The 22,308-nt window shown below is 46.0% G+C and overlaps 1 protein-coding gene across 6 annotated transcripts in view; it reads left to right on the forward strand.

Annotated features, from left to right (window-relative positions):
- ADPRH (ADP-ribosylarginine hydrolase) overlaps positions 1–21,866 on the forward strand; it is a 112,645-nt gene extending 90,779 nt beyond the window's left edge. For all 6 annotated transcript variants that reach the window (XM_086955505.1, XM_086955509.1, XM_086955508.1 and 3 more), the window contains one exon: positions 19,493–21,866. In XM_086955505.1, the coding sequence (XP_086811631.1) occupies positions 19,493–19,880 (388 nt within the window). In that variant the 3' untranslated portion in view covers positions 19,881–21,866. The remainder of the gene's footprint in view (positions 1–19,492) is intronic.
- Positions 21,867–22,308: the final 442 nt, after the last annotated feature.

The raw sequence follows: 22,308 nt of genomic DNA on the forward strand, positions 1-22,308 counted from the left end.
CTGTTCGGAAACGGATCTGCTTTAAAATCTGCTGTTTAGTGCATAAGGCACTCCACGGCAAAGCCCCCAGCTATCTTAGTGATAGACTCACGCGCGCGCTATCAGCCCTCCAGAACACTCTGGATCGAAATCACTCCTTGTGGTTCCTCGGAAAAAGAAATCACCCACTGGGAGGGGGAGAGGGGATGGGCATTTTTCCATCTAGCCCCTTCAACTTCACCTTTGTGAATGTACCAACGATCTTCAATTCCGACGACTTCTCAAAACCGCACTTTTTCAGTCCCCGTCGATTACTCTGTAATGTCCCTTTACCCACCCGACACTGACCTCAAAGCACTACCATAGCACGGAGATATCCCTTTGGGGGTGATTCGGGTGCTCTATAAGACACAATAAACATCCAGGTTCAACAGTCATATGACAACATTTTCTGTGATGTCATTTAAAAAAATAAATGTTGTTGTCCTCATACCACCATTATATGCAAATACCAGCCTGTCAACCGATCTATACCTTCCCAGGCTTTTGCGATATTTCAATAGCTCCTGCCCTTCCAGTATCCTGACTGCACAGACCACACAGGTGTAATCATTGGACAGAAGGGGTTACACACTTATAAAACCATTCTAGTCCTGGAAAGCTACCCAAATCTTAGAATGCATATTGGACTCCAGATCAATATCCATTTTTGCTGTTTTTCTTACTGCTTGTAACCAATCCATCCCTTGTGGTGGGGCAGGTTCAATCAATTTTTTAAGAATTTCCCGCATAGCGAGAAGGATTAGATAAAATTGCAAAGCCTGTTTACCCCCAGTGATGACACTACATGGCCTTTCTTCTACCCTCAGCATTATCAATCAGAGGCTAACTTTGATGTTTGTGTCAAAAATGTCGTTAATTATCTTTTCCACCTCAGACCAGTACTCCTCTCACTGAGGGCATTAAAAAAACACATGCTCATCATTAGCACTTATTACTCCGCACCTGCGACATTTGGGGGGGCATCCGTTACAAACTTTACTAGTTTTTGTGGAGTCCAGTAAAGTCTATTTGCCGTAAAGAGGTGGTTCCTCTTCAAGTTCGATGGTTTAACCGTTTTGTAAAGCAACTTGAAAGAAAGCTGCCATAATTTTTGTGGCTCAGGAATCTGCATCACCTCGTCCTATATTTCGTAGGGGGCTTTGATTTTTTTCTCCTCAGAAGTCAGTAGTGCATGGTAGCATCCGCGTATTTCCTTCTTCACTATAGTTTCGGTCTTTAATTGTTTTTCGAACTCCCAAAGACTCTTAGTCTCATGATTATTCGCCTCTCCCAGGACTTTAACTGAAGAAATCTAAACCGAGACACGGAGATCCCCGTCTTACACCATAATACTTCCCATGGGACCACTTCATCCATCGCGATCAGGTCCCCCCAGACCTCTATTCCTGCCCTCCGAAGTGGGACGATCAGTTGGTCCTGCAAACATTCAGGCGTACCAAGTGAGTCCCATATTGGAGCCTCTCCTGAATAATAACAGATTCCTGATATGTTCCTGAGCTTTACCCACTAAATCGGAGCTGCCTTCAACATCTTTCATTTTACTTTTTGGGAAAATTTCTTTGCACCAAACTTAAATAAAAAATCTCCTCCCCCACCCCACTCCTTAATCATCTCCTCACACAAACCCCCCTAACCCCCCCCCCCCCCCCCACACCCTGTGCCCTGGTGTACATAGTAAAACCCTGCAAATTTTAAACTGGAATGCCATACAGTATAATTTTACGTCTGGTAGTGCAAGCCCCCCTTATGCCAATTTACGCCCTAGTTTCTTCCAGGATATACGCGCTCCACTATCTGCCCAATTCACCTCTGTGATGTCATTACTGTCAAAGAGTTTATGATGTCACTTTCTCTACCTATGGCACTGAATCGGCATCCCAAGGCTCATTTAGAGTTTGTCAATGTTGGAGAAGAATTTAGAGTAAGGAAACGTTTGCTTAACTGCTGGTGGCAGCATGGGCTGTTTCACTGGTGGTCTTTGAACGGTGGCCTCCCATCTACCACAAGGCTGCTAGCTTTTATGCATCGGGAGATCCACCCTAATTGGGGCTGACATCCTGATGGATATCTTCCTTGTCCGGATCCACTCTGTAAGGTGTGAAAGACTCGGGTAGTAAGCAAAACAAAGCCCTCGCATGCATAGAGAAAACTCAATTTGCGTTAGGGTCACTTCAGTCTTAAGAATTTGTGTGTGGAAGAAGTTTGTGCAAAATAAAAAAATGCTGAGTGGGCAAAAATAAAGCACGGCACCCACCAGGCTGGCTTAAATGATCCTGCTGCTTTGCAAGTGTTTTGTTGCAGAAGTTGCTTGTGTGTTTGTTCATAGGTGAGGGGTCGGTAAAGGGATGCCTTTAGACATGTCGTTGCCCAATGAGTAAGAGTAGGGTAGAAGGAGTGTAGGGTTTTTCCACTACATGCAGAATATGGTGGGGTGGGTCTTGCTTTCTGCTGCTCAAAACAGTTGAGTTTATATGTTTAGGTTGTCTTTGCAGGTGTAATGTTAGCGGGTGTAAGTCTGCCCTTCTGCGTAACCTGAGTCAGCTTTTAAAGCGGAAACTGATGCTTGGCGTCTCACTGGACCCTCAGTTGCACTGGCAAGTGACTGTCCTTCGTGTGTCCTGGTGGCAATTGTGCTAGTGGTGTGGGGACAGTGCGAGTTGCTACTAGCCCTAGTGCAATTGTTCTCGGGCCAAACCTGGAGGTGCCATATTAGTAAAATGGCCTGATCTTATTTTACATGTAGGCAAGGGAGTAGCCAGAACATTAAAATAGCACCCACTTTGAACTAAAGCGCTGATGCCACTAAGCAAATAAGCGAAACCCTTCCTAAAACAACTTCTGTGTCACTCCCATCCATCCATGCATGCATCCATTAATTCTTTAACTCTTTGAATCCACCTGTTGATATCCACTATTTCACCTTTACATTTTCTCATCCATTGATTGTCAACCATCATTCATCCTTTCCCTATTCTATTCATTCATTCATCTATCTATCCAAACTGCTGTCCACCCATCCACTCTACCATCGATCCACCCATTCATCCATTCTGCCACCCATCAATGTATTCAATCTGCCACCCATAAATCCATTCATTCTGCCATCCATTCACGTTTCAACCATCCATCCAATCTGCCATCTATCCACTCCACCATTCATCCATATAGACACTCTGCCATCCATCCACTGTGACAGCCTTCCATTCATTCTGCCATCTATCCACTCCACCATTCATCCATATAGACACTCTGCCATCCATCCATTCACTGTGACAGCCTTCCATTCATTCTGCCATCTATCCATGTACTCTGCCATGTATCCGTCCACTCTGCCAGCCCTCCATTCTGTAATTCATGTACTCTGCCTTCTACCCATCCATCTACTGAACCATCCACCCACCCATCCTTCCACGCTGCTATCAATTCACCCATCCACCCTGCCATCCATCCTTCCACTCTGACATCATTTCACTCATGTTTTGACCCACTCATCCATCCCTTTACTCTGCCATCCTTTCACCAGTCCATCCACGCACCCATCATCTCTTTACTCTTCCATCCTTTGACCTGTTCATTCAGATATCATTCACTAATCCTATCACCTACTCATTTATCCACCCACTTATTCATCCACCCACCCACCCACTCATTTCCACACTTTTCCTTGCTCCTCCTTGATCTTGGATTAACTCTGTATTCCAGCGTTAATAATGAGCTTTTGTCTGTTGAGCTAGGAAAGAGGCCTATTAAAAAGACCACCCCTGCTATGGTGGGAGTTCACAACTCCCCTGCATGTGGGATTAGCTGTGCGGTCTAGCTCTTTTAGGGTATTCACATTTTTCCTTTGAACTTTGAATTTTATCTTAATTTGGGCCAATTTTTCTAGTTCCAATTTCTCTTATTTCCCAGAGCAAAGTTTCTGCCATCCCTGCTCTTTGGTCGGATTTGGTGTATTTATTTTAAAAGCACATGCACACAGCGTCGCAGAGACTCACTTGGACTCCAGATGCCCACGATCACAGGGCAATTCTTACAAAGGTCTCAGGCTACACAAAGTACTCGCAACAGCGTCGCTAAAACATTTGTGGGAACTTTTGTGTTCCTGAATTTCCACAACAGGAAGTCAGCTCTCCTCAGGCACTTGGGGTTAAGTTACTTCAAGATACAGCATAGCAAAGTCCTTTCAAGCAAGGGGACACAGCACACATCAAAGTCCCTTTAGCCTCTCCTTGGTTGAGGAAATCTCTGCTCCTTCCTGTGTAAATGAAATGCTCTCATGAGAAAAGTCTAGTTCCTTTTCATACAATTTATATTGCAACTTTCAGTGGATAATGCTCATTAGGATACATCCATAAGGTGAGGAGAGTTAAAGTGCATCTGTGGCAGTGGGAAGGTGAGGGTGGTCAGTATGCTGTATGAAAGAAAAATTATTGTGGGAGAATAAAAGAAGAAACCCCTATACCCAAGAAGCAACATAACTGTAACGTAGCTAATTATGATAATTACCCTGGTGGGAGTGATTGCGGACCTGGTTCACCCGGACCAGTCCGGCTTCATCCCACATCGTAACACGGCCCTCAATCTTCGGAGGCTCCATGCGGTTATGGCGCAGGCACATTTGCTCACAGAACCGACGGTGCTTGCCTCGCTTGACGCAACGATGGCGTTCGACTCGCTTGAGTGGAACTACCTCTGGGCTGTGCTTGCTAAATTCGGGTTTGGGCCTGACTACATCGGCTGGGTCCGGCTCCTCTACTCTTCCCCGCTTGCCAATGTGACGGTGAACGGCCGTCTGTCTGCCTCGTTTGCCTTGCGCAGGGGTACCAGACAGGGCTGCCCGCTGTCGCCGCTCCTGTTTGCTCTAGCACTTGAGCCGTTGGCTGCGTGGATCCGGGCGCATCCCGACGTTGCAGGTATCACATGGTCGCCGGGCTTTGAAGATCGCATATTGCTCTATTCCGACGACATCCTTTTATATCTTACCTCTCCCTGCCGGTCTCTGATTATGGCGTTTGATGTACTGGGCACTTTTGGTGGTTACTCAGGCCTGGTCATCAACTGGTCCAAGTCCACCCTCTATGTGCTGTGTGGCGATACTCCGCGCCTCCCTCGCGGTTGTGCTATACAGATTTCACAACAGGGATTCAAATACCTGGGCATCTATATTTCAAAGGATGCCCGTGCTCGTTACGCTAATAACTTACTCCCTCCGCTGGCGCGGCTGCGGCGAGACGTGGAGGGCTGGAAGAGATTGCCGATATCTCTGCTGGGTCGGGCGGCATTCTTTAAAATGATGTCCCTGCCGCGGTTCCTCTATGCGCTCCAAAACATACAAGACCCAGTGCCTGCCAAATACTTCAGAGAGGTTGAGAGCCTGCAGCGTAATCTGTTTTGGGATGGTAGGCCGCGGATCTCTATTGCTAAGCTAACTATACCGTGGTACCATGGAGGCATAGCTTTGCCTGACATGTGCCGCTACTACTGGGCGTCTCAGCTGGCGGCTGTTAACCACGGATTTTACGGACCGGCAGTCAATCCTGGATATGCCATGGATCGCTGGCTCATGAATGATGGGAATTACTACAGGGCGTTGTACTCTAGGTCTCTGGATCGGAAACTGATAGGACCCACTAGGACGGCGGTGCACCTGTGGAGGGCGGTGACCAAAACTCTGGGTTGGCAGGGTAAACTCACCATGGCAACTCCCCTATACGATTCTGACCTGCTTGGGAAATTGTGGCACTCCAAGGGGTTCGACAGGTGGGATCTCATTGGTATCTCTAGGGTTGTAGATATGATGGCTAGGGGGGAGGTTAAATCTTTTGAGGCACTGCAGGCCGAGTTCCAATTGGATAATACGGAATACTTCCGATATGCACAGCTTCGGCATGCTCTCACATCTTCTATCCCCATGGGAGAGAAAGTGCCTGAATCCTCTCCGCTGGAAGATAGGGTACTGCACGGCCATATGCCGGATAGCGCCATCTCCTTGATCTATAAAAAGCTTATTAATGCACGGACTGATCTGCTAGCGAAATTGAGAGACCTCTGGGTGAGTGACGGGATTGAGATGGATGAGGAGGAATGGCAGTCCGCGGTTGCTTCCCCTAAGGAGGTGGCGATCTCAGCCAGGCTGAGACTTGTTCAGTTGAAGGTACTCCACAGGGTTTATATCACAGGCCCAAGGGCTGATACATATGGGACTCTCCCAGGATGGACTATGCAGAAGAGGATGTGGCGTAGTAGCCACCTTTATGCACATACTCTGGGAGTGTCCGGCAGTTGCCTCGTATTGGGGACGTGTGCATGAGGTAATGAGAGCTGTGACCGGTGTGACCCTGCATGCGGAGGCCCGGCGCTGCCTTCTGAACGTGTGGGGCCCGACTGATTACAATGTGGCTCAGACCCGTTGGATCACCCTGGGCAATATGATAGCCAAAAGAGACATTGCCCAGAAATGGGGTGCTTCAAATTCCCCCACCGTCGGCCTGTGGAAAACCAACATGGACTGGTGCATGCTCCGTGAAAAGACTGTTTACATGGCTCGGGGCAAACCCAAGATGTGGGGGTCGATCTGGGGAGCGTGGAACTCGTATAGGAGAGACATCTGTGCACCCCCTGAGATGGCACAGCCTGAGGTCCGCCTTTCTCCGTAGCGCCCCCTTCCCAAGGTTCCAAGTGTTGTATCCTGAGTCTCTGCTCCCCGTCCATCTGGCTGTCATGCATCCTGTTGTTAGGGGGATGTACGAACCCCGCCCCCTCCCCGTGATATGTGCCCAGAATATCCTTTTTTGTCCTCAGCCTTGCTTTTCCTTTCCTTTCACTTTCTTCTTTCTGTTCCTTCCTCTCTTTCTCTCTCTACCTTTCTCTTTCTTGACTCTGGTTGTATTTATTGTTATTTAGTGTTCTCTATTGTAAAATTAAACCTGACCACTCCTGTGCCTTGGTTTTGGACATGTTCCCGATTTGCAATATGATGCTGCCTGGCCTCCGGGATGTACGGCTGAATAGCGGTGTACTTGTTTTGTTAAATAAAGGTTTTCCCTTTGGACTTTGGAATGTAACTGTTCAAGACTGTAAAGGATTGAACCTACTTCGTGGTCAAGAGGAACCTCTGCCAAGGAAGAAAAATTGAATAGACTGAAGGAAAGGACTGACCTTTCCTGAGTGTTCTGGGGCTGGCCTGCGGTTTGCTGATTTAACCAAGGAGAGGCTAAAAGGACTTTGATGTGTGCTGTGTCCCCCTGCTTGAAAGGTCTTTGCTATGCTGTGTCCCTACGTAACTTACCCCCAAGAGCCTGAGGAAAGCTGGCTTCCTGTTGTGGAAACTCAGGAACACAAAAGTTTCCAGAAGTGTTTCAGCTACGCTGTTGCATGTGCTTTTTGCAGCCTGAGGCATTCGTGAGGATTGTTCTGTGATCTTGTGTACCTGGAGTCCAAGGGAGTCTTAGCGACGCAGTGTGCGTGTGCTTTGTGCAGCCTGAGACCTTTGTGAGGATTGCCCTGTGGCCGTGCACACCCGAAGCTCAAGGGAGTCTCCGCAACACTGTGTGTGTGTGCCCTGTTGCAGCCTGAGATCTGCATTATCGCCATCGGCCGGACCGGCATCTCCAGGGGAGCTGTGCCAGCGGCCTGAGCCTACCATTGCCAGAAGCAGGACCTCGAACCAACCCCGTCAGGGGAGGGCCAAAGTCCCACTGCCCAGAATCAACTAAGTTGCATCAGTGGCCCAAGTCACGAGACGAGGAGAGCAAGGTCGCACCCCCCAGGTAACGTGTGTCGCCAGCTGGGACGGGGTGCAGGATCGGAGAGAGATGCTGTCGGCCTCTCCCGTTCTTGCAGCACGAGCCTCTGCTCAAGCTCGTATCGCGGCCCATACTTGCCAAGGAGTGGCAGTACCGGGCCGGAGTGTGGAACTGCACTTTGGTTTTCACCCTAACCTTGTTGGGGGCGTATGTTGGCGGAAGCTGACCTCGAGTCAGTACGAGAGGCAGAGAGACCGTCTAAACCACCGTGATCAAACTGCCGGATTATTGACTTGCGCATTGCATTGTGTTTGCATAACGAAGTGCCTGATTGTTGCATTACGCATTGCATTAGTCTGCATAACAAACTGCCTGATTGTTGCATTACGTAATTGCATTATTGTTGCATAATGAACTACATGATTGTTGCTCTACCCATTGCAATATTTTGGCACTACGAACTGCTGGATTGTTGCATAACAAACTGCATTATTTTTCCATTGCAGAGTTCCTGATTCTTGCATTATGAACCGCATAGCATTGCATTAGGACTGCATTGGATCATCTAGAATTGCTCATTAATACCGCCAGAACCTACAAGGGCTGGCTGGCCTAATGCCCGGCCAGGAGGAATATTACAAATACGCATATGTTGGAATTTTATCGTGTTGGATTTTTATCGTGTGGTCGCATCGAATATCTTTTAATATAAACATATACTTGTTTTTAGGTCGAGGACTGCGTCGCACTGCGTAGCAGTGTGGGCGGAGCTCTGAGATTTAATGTTTCTTAGTAGGGGGCTTGAACCCGCCCCTCTTCTCCATTGACTGGCTTCCTAAACGGAGGCCAGCCATTGGAGCAGAGGGGCGTCACTCGGTTCAAGCCCCGTCTTTTCCAGTTTCGGGGGGGGGTTTTTTTCTCTTCTTTTTAGTTCTCTCCACTTCCGATTGGCTGGAATTTTACCTTCCAGCCAATGGTAAGAGGTTGAACGAAAACCACGCCCCCGAATCTTAAAACGTCAGCCCGACCGTCGCCGGAAGAAGTTGTCCTCAGGAGAGTGCTTGTTGTCCTGCCCCCCCCTTGTTGTTTGTGCTTGCTGTCCTGAACGCGACCTCAAGGCTCGAAACCGGGTCTCCTGCACCCGCGTCAGCAATTTAAGCTCCTTGTATTTTAATGAGTTTTCCTTACACCGAGGTCTGTTTTGGAGAAGGGGTTCGAGGAGGACTTATTTTTTACGGACGGCGAAAACTAACAAAGTTGTGATCTAATTTTTTTGCAACACGTTCAGATCGTGCGCCGCAGGTGTGTTTTGTTCAGGCCTCACATTGTAAGCAGCAAACCTATGAAATAATTCAAAATTATTCAAAACAATGTGTTCCAGTATCCGACTTCTAAAAAAAAGAGCATTGGCATCCTCTGTAAAGATGTCCGATGCGGGAAAAGGACACGAAGCGAGTTTAGACGGTGTGTTCTTTTTTCAAACTGAATCTCATGCTAAACAGAGGCTCCCGTCATCTTCATGTTTTTCTCTTTGATGGACGTGCACAGTATAACTAAGCACGTCACACGTGTTGCATTTCATAGGCTGCCCCTTGTGCTAGCGGATTCGGGGCGCTTTTGCATAGACTATACATGAGGATGCCTTCATTATAAGGAGGGCCATGGCTTCATTCAAACCATCTAGTCAATGGGTTGTGCACCGCTCCTGGATAATTATGTGCATTTTAGACTGTGCTCTGGGATATCACCTCCCTCCTGAGGTGTATTCGATAACTCTACTGGTCGCACACCAGTTACGTCACAGGTGTGTCATCCTAGGCACAAGTTTCAAGTGCTGAATATCAGCTAGGATAAACGATGTAGTTCATACAGTGGTTTAATTCATCAAAAGTCTTTAATTCTTATCACCACCAGTTCATTCACGTTAAATTCAGATTGGATCACATTAGGCGTAATCCTAAATCATTCCAATGCATTTCGGTGCTGTAAGCACCTTCATCAGGGAACGCCTGAAAATAAACAGATAACATACTATGTAATCAAAAAGCTTCATCTCTGTCTCACCAAAACATATTAGTCAAACGTGTGCAACTTGAATGTAATACTTTCCACTTCGGTATCTCTATAGCAACTCCTTTAAGGAAAGGGCAGTGCTTCCTGCGTGACACTCGTTAAGGTTTTAACCACCCCGTTCTGAGCCGTAGGTACGTGTATCATTACGCGCTTACTGCTGCCCGCATGGGCTTTATAAACGTACAGAGTGCGTTCTACCTGCCATTTGTGAGTATCTATACCCACTGCTCGCCTCTCACCTTAATCTCCACGGATTGAGTCTGTTACGCGAAGCCCCTCCGCTCCGTTTGGCTGCGAATTAAGTTCGAACGCAATTCACTCGCATGCGCACCTTAAAGGAGTTCTGGAGTTTTTTTTAAGAGCTACCTGGATCTAACTTTATCGACACCGAGGCACACGCCTCGGATTGTAAACATTCGCTTATAGCGCATCAATCTCACTGGTTCTACCCTATACACAATCTCAAGTTTCATACTTATGCATGCATGATGTCAATACGAGAAAAATACTGTTCCTAAGATAAAACTGAACATATACTGTCAAATTCACCATGCACAATAATAATTCAACATTACAGGTAGCATGTAAATTCCATTCGTTCATTAAGCCCATTCGGCTTCAGGCTACACAAATGGTAAATCCAATAATTTTCCCTCTGTAAGAGGATTTTTTTGTTCAAGGGTCCTTCCTTTTTTAGAACAATTTCCAACACGCAAGCCCTCAATTGGCTTATGTTATGTTTCTTGTCCACAAAATGTGCTGTGCTGTGGATTTCAATTGGCCAGTTCTTATATTGCTTTTATGCTTGTTCAAACGAGTCTTAAGTTTCCGTTCGGTGTGGCCCACATAACCCTGTCCACATGGGCATTTCAGTAGATATATGATATTGGTAGTATCACATGTAGCATTGAGATTTAAGAAAATTTTATGACCTTTCATCGGGTGAGTAATACTGGCACCCTTCATAATATTATGGCCATTACCACAATTCAAACATGGTACTGTTCCTTTGAATGTCTGTTTGTTTGGCATCTCTTTAGGAGTGTTCAATAATTCACCGATGTTTTTTCCCTCTGGTGAATGCGAACAGTGGTTCCTGCTGAAATATTCCATTGAAGTCAGGTTCCAATTTAAACATTTGCCAATTTTTTCGAATAATTTTTTTGAATTCTGCGCTTACGTTGGAATATTTGCTAACATGTGATTCTTTGTTCCTTGCTTTTAGATGTCGCTGTTAGTAATTCTGACCTAGTTTTTCTTTCAGTTCTTTCCCTTGATTTTCTGATTATGTTTTTTGGATATCCTCGGGACTCAAACCTTTCAGCCATGATGTATAGCTGTTGTTGACAAATTATCTCTTCAGAAACCAACCTTTTCACCCTAAGAAATTGGGAGTAGGGTAAATGTGTTTTTAATGATTGAGGATGGTGACTTTGATATTGTAATAAGTTATTTCTGTCTGTTGGTTTATGGTATATGTTAGTGGTAAATGTTTTTCCTACTTTTGAGATCTCTACATCCAGAAATTGTATGATATCCTTACTTATGTTCCAAGTGAATCCAATTCTGTAATTTTTGGTATCCAGGATTTTCAACTTTTGTTTTAATGACTCTTCTGTACCTTTCCTTATCAAGAAGATATCGTCAATGAACCTCATGAACATGAGGAGGTTAGTGGCCCATTCATCGTCGTGATAGATATGTTGGTCTTCGAATGCCGTCATGAACAAGTTGGCATACGCCGGCGCGGCGCAATTTCCCATCAAGGTACCATTTATTGAATAAACCATTTATCCGTGTAGCAAAAATAGCTGTTGTATAGTGTGAACTGCATGAGTTTCAATAGGAACACTTGTAAGTCGTGGGGATATGTACTCTACAACAAGGCACTCTCTATGGCTTCCAGGCCTTCTTTGTGTGGTATCGAGGTGTATAACGATTTTACATCAACTGTTGCCATTATGCTGTCGTCATCCATCGTCACATGTTGCAGTTTTATCAAAAAGTCAGTTGTATCTTTTATATATGAGAGACTCTTATACACCAAAAGTGTTTATCAATATATTTTCCCACTGGTTCGTGGATACTCATTTTTGTAGAGACAATTGGGCGGCAGGGTGGTTTAAACGGGTCTTTATGTACATTTGGTACCATGTACATATATGGGCTCCTGGGGCTGTCTTGTGTGAGGAACTTTCTTACTTTCTCACTGATGGTTCCATTGGCCACTGCTTTCTTAAGGACATATTGTAAAATCCTTTTCATTTCTTCCGTTGGATTCGCTTGAATTTCCATATATAAGTTCGGATCCTCTAAATGTTCTTTGACTGTATTTTCGTAGAATGCTGTGTTGAGTATCACCATCGCTCCTCCCTTATCAGCTTTTTGACAAATTATTTTCTGATTTTCCTCTATGCTTCCTATGACCCCAAACTCCTTGTTGGACATATTCCGATGTTTGTTTTTCTTGTTCGTGTTGATTTTGCTTATTTCTGTTTACATAGATTTTCAAACAAGTCAATAGTTTTATGCGACGTGGGTGGCATGTAGGTGCTCTTGGTTTTCAATCTTTTTAGTTCATCTTCCTGTTTGGGTGTTGGGTCTGTTATCACATTTTCAAAAAAATGTCAAAGTTTCATTTTCCGAGTCAGTTTGAAAAGGCTCACTTCCAGTTCAAGTTGATTGGAACGGGCTGTTGGTACAAACGACAGTCCTCATTGTAGTGTTTCTATTTGAATTGTACTCAGTTGTTGATCTGAAATATTTATCATCAAATTCTCTTGATCACTTAATGGTTTTTCTTTTTGTCCTTCTTTGAAGTCACATTCCTTGTTTGTGGCTGAGATTTTTCTTTTGCTTTTGTTTCGTCCCCTCCGGGGTCTACTATTTCTTCTAGGCCTTCGCCTAAAAAAGCCTCCGATGTAGATTGTGCTTCTTTATTCTGTGGTCTAGGTGTTTTGGTTGTTCTTCGCGACTCGTTTGTGGATTTTTCGCTGTCGGTTGAGGATGTATCCGTTTGTGAGGTATATTGTCTGGTTTGACGGCGTTTAGCATAGACTTCAGCCCAAGTATAAACCTCTTGAAGTTTATAATCCAATGTGTCTTGCTTATATTTTCTTAATTTCCTCTCATTTACCTCTTCAGTGTGACGCTGGAGTTGACTATTTATTTCATCGAGTATCTTCTTAAGTTCGTCTTCTGAAACTCCTTTTTTAAGTTCTTCTGTTGTGGTTTCAATTTCTTGTTTGAGTTCTTCTAGAATTTTAGATAATTCCTCTATTATTAACAATATTAAATCTAAACTGCATTTGTTTAGAATTGCGTATCAACGATCGGTAAAGGGTTTGGAGTAAGTTTATAAAGCCCATGCGGGCAGCAGTAAGCGCGTAATGATACACATACCTACGGCTCAGAACGGGTGGTTAAAACCTTAACGAGTGTCACGCAGGAAGCACTGCCCTTTCCTTAAAGGAGTTGCTATAGAGATACCGAAGTGGAAAGTATTACATTCAAGTTGCACACGTTTGACTAATATGTTTTGGTGAGACAGAGATGAAGCTTTTTGATTACATAGTATGTTATCTGTTTATTTTCAGGCGTTCCCTGATGAAGGTGCTTACAGCACCGAAATGCATTGGAATGATTTATGATTACGCCTAATGTGATCCAATCTGAATTTAACGTGAATGAACTGGTGGTGATAAGAATTAAAGACTTTTGATGAATTAAACCACTGTATGAACTACATCGTTTATCCTAGCTGATATTCAGCACTTGAAACTTGTTCATTCAAACCATACCATAGATGGTGTAATACACAGGCCTGGCCCTCGCACAGTGCATAGGCTCGGTCTGCACTCTCAAAGGGTCCTCTTGGCCCAGCCATGTGCACTGGCAGCTTCTAGGCGCTTTGGCATTCAGTATACAGGATATTTCCAGCATAAGATGGGTCTCCGGCTCATTCATACTGATGCCGCTGGCCCACTGACACCATGTGCTCGCTGTCACTCGCGCGAGGCCCTGGCAACCCAGCCAAGTGCATGGACTGACTGCTTCAAGGCGCGTTTGCATTGAGTACACAGAAGGATATTTCTAGCATGGGTCTCATACTCGGATGGTATGTTACTGATGCCGCTGGCCCACTGACACATTGTGCTCTGTCACTCGCGCGGGGTCCTAGCGGCCCAGCCATGTACGCTTGCATCTTCCGGGCGACTATGTATGGAGTCACTTGAATACAAATAGCAGGGAAACAAAAGCCACCCTGTCCTGCTGCACGAGTTCCCATGTAGAAGTCCCCAAATGCTAATGCTGCAAGTAAAAAGTGGGTATCTGCCGTTGCCCAGCCTGCCAGTGCCCCCCGCGTGGATTCATTTTTGTCTGCATGCTCCAGTGAACCTCTGGTCCCTGTTTGTGCCTCTGGTCCCTGTTTGTGCCTCTGGTCCCTGTTTGTGCCTCTGGTCCCTGTTTGTGCCTCTGGTCCCTGTTTGTGCCTCTGGTCCCTGTTTGTGCCTCTGGTCCCTGTTTGTGCCTCTGGTCCCTGTTTGTGCCTCTGGTCCCTGTTTGTGCCTCTGCTCCCCGTTTGTGCCCTCTGCTCCCCGTTTGTGCCCTCTGCTCCCCGTTTGTGCCCTCTGCTCCCCGTTTATGCCCTCTGCTCCCCGTTTGTGCCCTCTGGTCTGTGCCCTCTGGTCCCCGTTTGTGCCCTCTGGTCCCCGTTTGTGCCCTCTGGTCCCCGTTTGTGCCCTCTGGTCCCTGTTTGTGCCTCTGCTCCCCGTTTGTGCCCTCTGCTCCCCGTTTGTGCTCTCTGCTCCCCGTTTGTGCCCTCTGGTCTGTGCCCTCTGGTCCCCGTTTGTGCCCTCTGGTCCCCGTTTGTGCCCTCTGGTCCCCGTTTGTGCCTCTGGTCCCTGCTTGTGCCTCTCTTCCCGGTTTTCGTGCCTCTGTTCCCTGCTTGTGATCCGGTTTTTCGTGCCTCTGTTTCCTAGGGCGTTACTGGGCAGAGAGCTGTGTATGTGTGTGGCTCTGTCTGTGTGTGGCTCTGTCTGTGTGTGGCTCTGTCTGTCTGTGTGTGTGTGTGTGTGTGTGTGTGGCTCTGTCTGTCTGTGTGGCTCTGTGTCCGCTAATACTTTCTAATTCTCACCTATTGCCATTGTAAATGACAATACCATTTATTTATTTTCTCCTGTCTTCGACAACGTTGCTTGGAAGTCATAAACTCGTCCGAGAAGCAGGGGGCAGAAAGGATTGGTGATTACGGATGTGTATTGGCAAAAAAAAAAGTAAATACAATGTTCAGTGTGCATTTAAAAACAGCACTCGTATACGGGCCGGAATACATAACTTGTTTAAAACGGGTAACTCCCTATCTACTTTCAATACCGATTATGGTTCATTCACTGTACCCCAGACTGACTGCGCACGAAGGATAAAATGAACTGTGAACACCCTGCTCCAACAGCGGCTGCACAACTAAACTGAACCAATCACAATCCAAGACAAGCAATTCCTGCTGCCTATTCGGAGAGCCTGTATGAGAGGCGGGCGTAGGTGGGTGGGTAGACGCACACGTGCGTTTCCATAGACCGCGTTCTTTTACGTAACGTATCTCCTTCTTTTGGCACCCCCAATAATGTGTTATAGTTTTGCCCAATTGAAGTCGCCATGAGGTTCAGTTCTAAGATTGTGGACATAAGCTGCTTGAACCATTTCACTCGTACGTTTCGTTGGACGGATGTGCACCATAAACAGTGGGGAGGGACCACAATCTCAGTCAGACATAGAGAGGGGACTATGAGGTTACGTGTTTCTTGATTTTCAGGTGATGCATCCAACAAAGTCCAGGAACCGCACACACAGCACAGTGTTGTTACTTCCCCAGTTGCCAGTGCTGAAAAGTTGAGGGATCCCGGCTCCGCAGCTATTTCGGAGCCGCTTCTTTTATCCGTCAGACCCAGGCAAACATACTGAATGTGTCCTGGTGTCGTTATTCCGACACCGCGATACATTCAGGCGTGCAGCTGGACAGCGCTTAAGTTTCACTCACGGAAAAAGACTAGTTATTAGCTGACTCGTACCAGCGTAAGTTTGAGTCACGAGTCTTTGCGAGCTATGTGCTGGGTGCTATTTATAAGCAGATGCACAAACCCAGATATTTTCGGTACACACCCTGGCGGCAAAAACATTTCGAGAACAGAGTGGCAGAGTACATTAAAAGCCAATAAATAATTAGCAAGAGCGGAGGCCTGGGTCTGACTTGACTTTAAGAGAACTAGCCTCACCATCAAAACACGTTGGCATGTACATGCTACAACAAACACGAAGTCAAGCTAACACAAAGAATTCCTGAAAAGTGTTTTTAGAAGGTGGAAGTGTCCCATCTTAATGCATTAGATTGTATCACTGTATTGAGCGCCATGTACCCAGGGCTGGCGCTAGGCATGGACTGGGTAGCTTCACATGGCTTCCCACTTGACCCACCAAAATGGGGTTCCGCACTAGTGCGACACAAGACAGCAGATCTTGGCAGCACACCGGTCCAATTGGTGAAAAAACTAGAAAACAACGGCAGACTCCTCAAACATTACCCCCCCCCCATACAGTTCCGTAAATAAGAAGTTTGTGCACTCCTTCCTCAGTTCCCAGCCGTTTATTGGTACTGCTGCTTCAGCGGACAATACATAGAAACACACAATATCAAAATGTGCACCCAACCATTAAATAATTGCTAGTCCAAGAGTCTTGAGAGATTTTTTTTTTTATTGGATTCCTTTATTTCAGTCCATCAAAACAGCCAACTTGTTTCGTTCAATGAACTTGAACTTCTGCAGGGCTCTTTATGATAATTATTAATTCATGCAGTGATCGAATCCAATGAGTCAATTGTCAACAGTCCTGGCCCAAATGGGAAAGTCATCTCTAATTCCAATGGCGGGGATTCTACCCCAATGTAGACCCTTAAATCACTGCATAAATCAATAATTATTTATTATCCGAATAATCAGAATGTTTTTATCATTCCACTGATTTCACTTTCTGTTACATCTTTGCATCTCTGTAATCAATAACTATGTAAGTGATATCCGTTATGTCATTTATTACTCCCTTATCGGAATTTTGAAGACTTTTTCTACACCTGCATACTTCCGAACCCTACTGATTTGGGCGGTATGCCACTGTATTTTATTTTCGGCAGCCCTACTGTCTGCTGCTTTTATGCAACTAGGGCAGGCAGATGCCAGTTCCTGCTAGGGGTCCTGGAACAATTTTCAGAGTGGGGGTGCTGCTATCAATGTTACATTATTGAAGTCGAAGAAATTGTGAAAAATTCAAAGAACAGGTCTAGCAAATAAGCGATGCCCATTCAGCAGAAGAGTGATAAGGGTGTAGTATGTTGCTGGTGGTGCATTTTGGAATATATTGTTGCAAATATTTTACTAAAATATGTTGTGGTAGTGCACTGTGATTTACAGATACCACTTTTGCACTGACATGCCGTTTTACTGCTACAACTATGTTATGCACAAGTGATATTATGAGGAAATCCTCTTTCTACAAATATTTTTATTTTCCTAATCACCAAGTAATGTATCTTGATCCTTTTAAAATCTCTACTGCTCTACTACTTACTCTGTGTGTGGGTGCTAATGCAATAGGTCTCGCATATGCAAGCGATTAAGCTATTGGCAATATAAATTACAATGCCATTTGTTTATGATTTAAAAAAAAAAAAAGAAATGTCATGAACAATGCCAATACCTCTACCTTTAATAATGCCGAGACCATTGCATTGTAAATACTTGTTCTATGAAACTCGTGCGGAGTCCTTTTGTGGTGTCATCATTGGGTCACTGTGAGCGTTGTTGCAAATACTTTACACATGTGTCTTGAAGATAAACCTGCCTGCTCGTACCAAGCTACCAAGGGGGTGAGCAGGGGAATATCCTTTCCCTGACGTGGGAGCGAGTTGGCTGAGGTAGGCCAAGTAGGGTTGGCCTACCTCCGCCAACTAGGGAATCCCGGTTCGAACAGAAAGTAAGAGCAGTCATAAAGTAGTAGGAGGGCTGCGACATCCAGGAGAGACGGTATCAGTATGTGCCAAACTGTGGTGAAGCAACAGTTAGTACTCAGATATTCAAGGAGTAGAGGTTCACCACTTCTACCAAAATTCAATTGGATCTTGCCTGGGCTTATCATGTGATGCAGTAGTTGAGATCTTTTTGTGATGCAATATAGCGATCCTGTACCAACCGCCGCAGAAGTAGAACAGTAGCAGTAAAAAATGGGGCTGGATAAAAACTGATAAATAATAGAGACGTAGCTTATAAAAATTTGATAGGAACACGCTGAAAGCAATTGAGAAAGAGAGCGCAAAAGAAAACATAATGGAGGGCGTGAAATGGAGTTTAAGGATAAGAAAGAGTAATCAGAAGTACATAACAAGACATAACCAAAACTAGAGAATTTTTCAAAAGAAAAAGAAATAATGAGTAAAAGAATTGTCAGAAATATAGGACTCGAGGAAGATACAACCATAAGAAAATCATGCAGCGAATAGAGTAGGCTATTGATAACACGAAAAGAAAGTTGGAAACGGCACATATTGGGTATTAAATAAAAGTAGTAGAGCAAACAAGATTGTACGAAATAAAACGAGAAAGCAAGCATAGAGGATGGTCCTTGGTGATCGTGTGAATAAATACTTAACACCCTATTCTGCATAGCTCATCTACTCTATTACAAGACTGCAGTTAGTGTCTCTTGAACGGTGTGTCCAGATGTTGAAAAACAAGTTTTCAGTATTCAACATACAGCATACAATACTAGAAATAGTGACAACGGCACCACAGAGACACAGCAATAAATAACAGTGCAAAGCTCAAAGAAATAGCAAGAATAAAAAAAAACAGCATTAAGAATAGCATAGCAAAAAGAGAACTTTAAAAGAAAGTAAGAAAGTGGACACAGAACATTAGAGCAGGCAAATAGTGCAGTGTAGAAATAAATCGAGAATTTCAGTACTATCCAGAAGTAAAATATTTAAAAGAAAACATAAAGCACACTGGATTAGTACAAATACTAGTGCACATAAAAGTCCGACAGGATACCAAGAATGCAGAAATAGTATCATGTATCACAAATGAAACATGCAGAATTAGGCAAGAAAAGCATGAATAAAGCACACAGTAACAGAACACAATCAATAATGCCACTGGTGACTAAAAAAATAAGTGTATGGATTTATTGTAAAAACGAAAATAGGTTTTGAACGCAGAATGTAAGACTGTAAAATAGTGTACATACATAAAATACGCAATAGGAGACACTAGACAGTACCCAGAAATATTACAACCAAAAATGGAGTGCTGATTAATGTAGAAATAAAGCACACAATCGAGCAAAAATTCATTAGAAATAAGGGCACACACAGAAGAAATCATCTGAACCCTCAAGTGAAGCGCATATAAATTAAGTAAACATACCTCTATTTTTTTTTTTTTTTTTTTTTACAAATAAGGCCAAACGTCAACTTGATCTTCAATCAATAAGGTTTTGAATACATTATTATGACTTTACAGTATAATTTACACTGACCACGACTGAGGTTAACATTTGCACCTTTATTTTTCTCTTCACAGGTCATACTTTGAAAATCAGTGGCAAGATTACCTGAGTAAGAGGGATCTCCTTGATGGCACGAGGCCTGCTGTGTTCCCAGAGGCCTACGGTGTTGCGGAGCGAGACGATTTCTACACATCGGTCAGCTACAGCGGCTGGGGCGGGAGCAGTGGTCATGACGCCCCCATGATCGCATATGACGCCATTCTAGGTGCGGGCGATTCGTGGAAAGAGCTCGCAGACCGCGCATTTTTCCATGGTGGTGATAGTGACTCCACAGCTGCCATTGCTGCCTGCTGGTGGGGAGCCATGTATGGCTTCAAAGGAGTGTACCCCGCCAATTACAAGAATCTGGAATATCGGAAGAGGCTGGAAGCAATGGGACTGGCTTTGTATAAGCTCTGTTAAGAGGAGGATGGCATGAGGCAGAACAATGATTTCTTACAGTTGCTAAATGTCTGTTTTTAGAATGGACAATATCTAAACAACCTGGGGCCTTTTTTAGAATGATTGCTAGCAAATTACAGGCTAATCTGCTGCTCGTTATCATTTTCTTTGCTGATTTGCCATAATAATGATTTCTTAAGTAAACTCACTGATTTTAATATTTTGTTTTTGTGTTCTTAAAGAAAGTTATTTTAGGGGTGTGACACGTCTTCCCATTCTCCGGCTTTCCACCAGCTAAATTTGTGCACAAAAGGCATGTACAACTATTCCTCGATCGCAAGAGTGAGCGGACTATCGAAGGATGGCATGGATAAGCCTGTCGCCAAGAAATCATGCTCCGGATCAGGCTGCGACAACAAAGGGCACTCTGCGACAAGACCCGGCTGCACAAAATGGCGACTGGCCTGGACTGGAAGAATTGGAAGAAGCTCATAGACCAGACTGCTGCCTCTGCAGGTGCTAACATAGCCTGGGGACCTGCTCCAGCCATAGTGCTCCGCCCAAACGGCACCCCTGGAGAGAGTCGCAATGGACCAGGGGCAAGAGGAGTGCGGGCGGCATGGGGAAAGTTGGCACACCTGGATGCTGAATTGATGCCCTGACTGAAGAGGCGGGAGGTGCTGCACCACCAGCCTCCTCTTCCACTCAACCTCTTATGGACAGACTCCGGAGTTGTAGGTAGTGATGGATTTCCCCTTCTTGGTGGGTGTGCAGAGAGAGGGACCTTCCCCGCTTGTGGTGGAGTGGAGAGCATACTGGAGAAGCGAAGGACCCTCTGGCTCACAGTATGTTAGAGGTAGACTTGGAGACTGGGACCCACTAGGCCACATACCATGCCATTAGCCAGCCAGGTTGAAGCAAGAGGATATGGTGGCAATCTTCAAGGATTGGTAGGACAGCGCTGAGTGAGGTAGGCCCGCATCACCCATACTATATGCACAGGACTAGTGTGGGAGCTTCCTAGGCCTGCCACACAACACACCCAGCCACCAGCCCCTGCCGCTGCGCCAACACCAGCAGCCAGGCCCCCCACCTTACCTGCTGCAACTTCTGCAGGCCCACCGGCTGCCAAGGCCAGGCCCCCCACCAATGTGCCTCCAGTGCCTGCCGCACCTGCGCCACCAGCTGCTACAACACCTGCAGCTCGTCCTACACGATCTGGGCCAGCCACATCCGCTACACAGCGGCCGAACAGCAGGCGGGGCAATGGGCATCTCCATGCCTGCATGAGCGTGGAGCGGCGAATGCTCCGTCTACACCAGCGGCAGTCGCAGCAGCAAGGAGCCATCCAGCTCCAGCTGCAGAAGATCGGCCGCAATGTGGCGGGAGTCGGACAGCGGGTGGACCGCATGACGGCGGCCATTGAGCGCATGACGGCGGCAATGGAGGCTAATACTGCAGCGCTGGGGAAGCAGCGCAGTGTTGCACGCAGGCGCCACCACCAGCTGTTGAGCCAGATGTCGACCTATAGTCGCTCAAATTATGTGGCAGCAAATGCCACCACCCAGCTGTCGCGGCGCTCTATGACCCAGCAGCACCAACTGGTCCAGTGCTGCAAGGAGATTACCCGGGTGCTGGAGCACTTGACCACCGCCGTGATCCCACTGCTTACACCTGTGCTACCGGCCATCGTAGGGGGAGATGATGCGAGTGAGGCTGCCTCCAGCGTGAGCAGCAACTCTGCCACGCAGGCCCCCCCACCTAGGCGCAGCACCAGGGCTACGCCTGGTCCATCTGCCCAGGATGAGGATGAGCCTCAAAGGCGCCTGGGAAATGTGCGCAGGAAGCACCAATGACATTGTGTCAGGGACACAGGCGCAGGCTGAAGCTAAGCCTGCCATGAACCTTTACATGCAGTATGCTGGAATACTGGATTTTTTTGTAAATAGTTGTTACCATGACCCTTTTCTCTTGTGATTCAAACAAATACATTTATTTTGCTGCACACATTCGCCTTGTGTAATCATTACATTTTGCATGCAATTGTGATATGTGGGGTGGGGGAAGGGGGTGGGCTAGAAATTGTTAGCTGTGATGTGGTTGCGACGTCTGTGGCCTTCAGCTGGGTTCTCCCCGCGTGCATGGTGCGCATTTGCTGGTGGCCGGTCGTCCCCCTCAGATTCACTGCCTGAGATGTCAACTGGTATCCGGCGCTTGGTTGCAATGTTATGAAGCATTGCACAGACAGCCACAATGCGGCAGCACGCTGCAGGACTGTAATACATGGCCCCACCTGTCTTGTGCAGTATACGGAACCTGCTCTTGAGCAGGCCAAATGTCCTTTCAATACAGTTCCTTGTCCGGATGTGCGCAACATTGTAGCGCCGTTGCTGAGGTGTGGCAGGGTTGAGGTAAGGTGTCAGGAGGTATTCCTGTAGGGCGTAGCCAC

Source organism: Lissotriton vulgaris, chromosome 2_1 (genome assembly GCF_964263255.1).
Source record: "Lissotriton vulgaris chromosome 2_1, aLisVul1.2, whole genome shotgun sequence".
Classification (NCBI taxonomy): Eukaryota; Metazoa; Chordata; class Amphibia; order Caudata; family Salamandridae; genus Lissotriton; species Lissotriton vulgaris.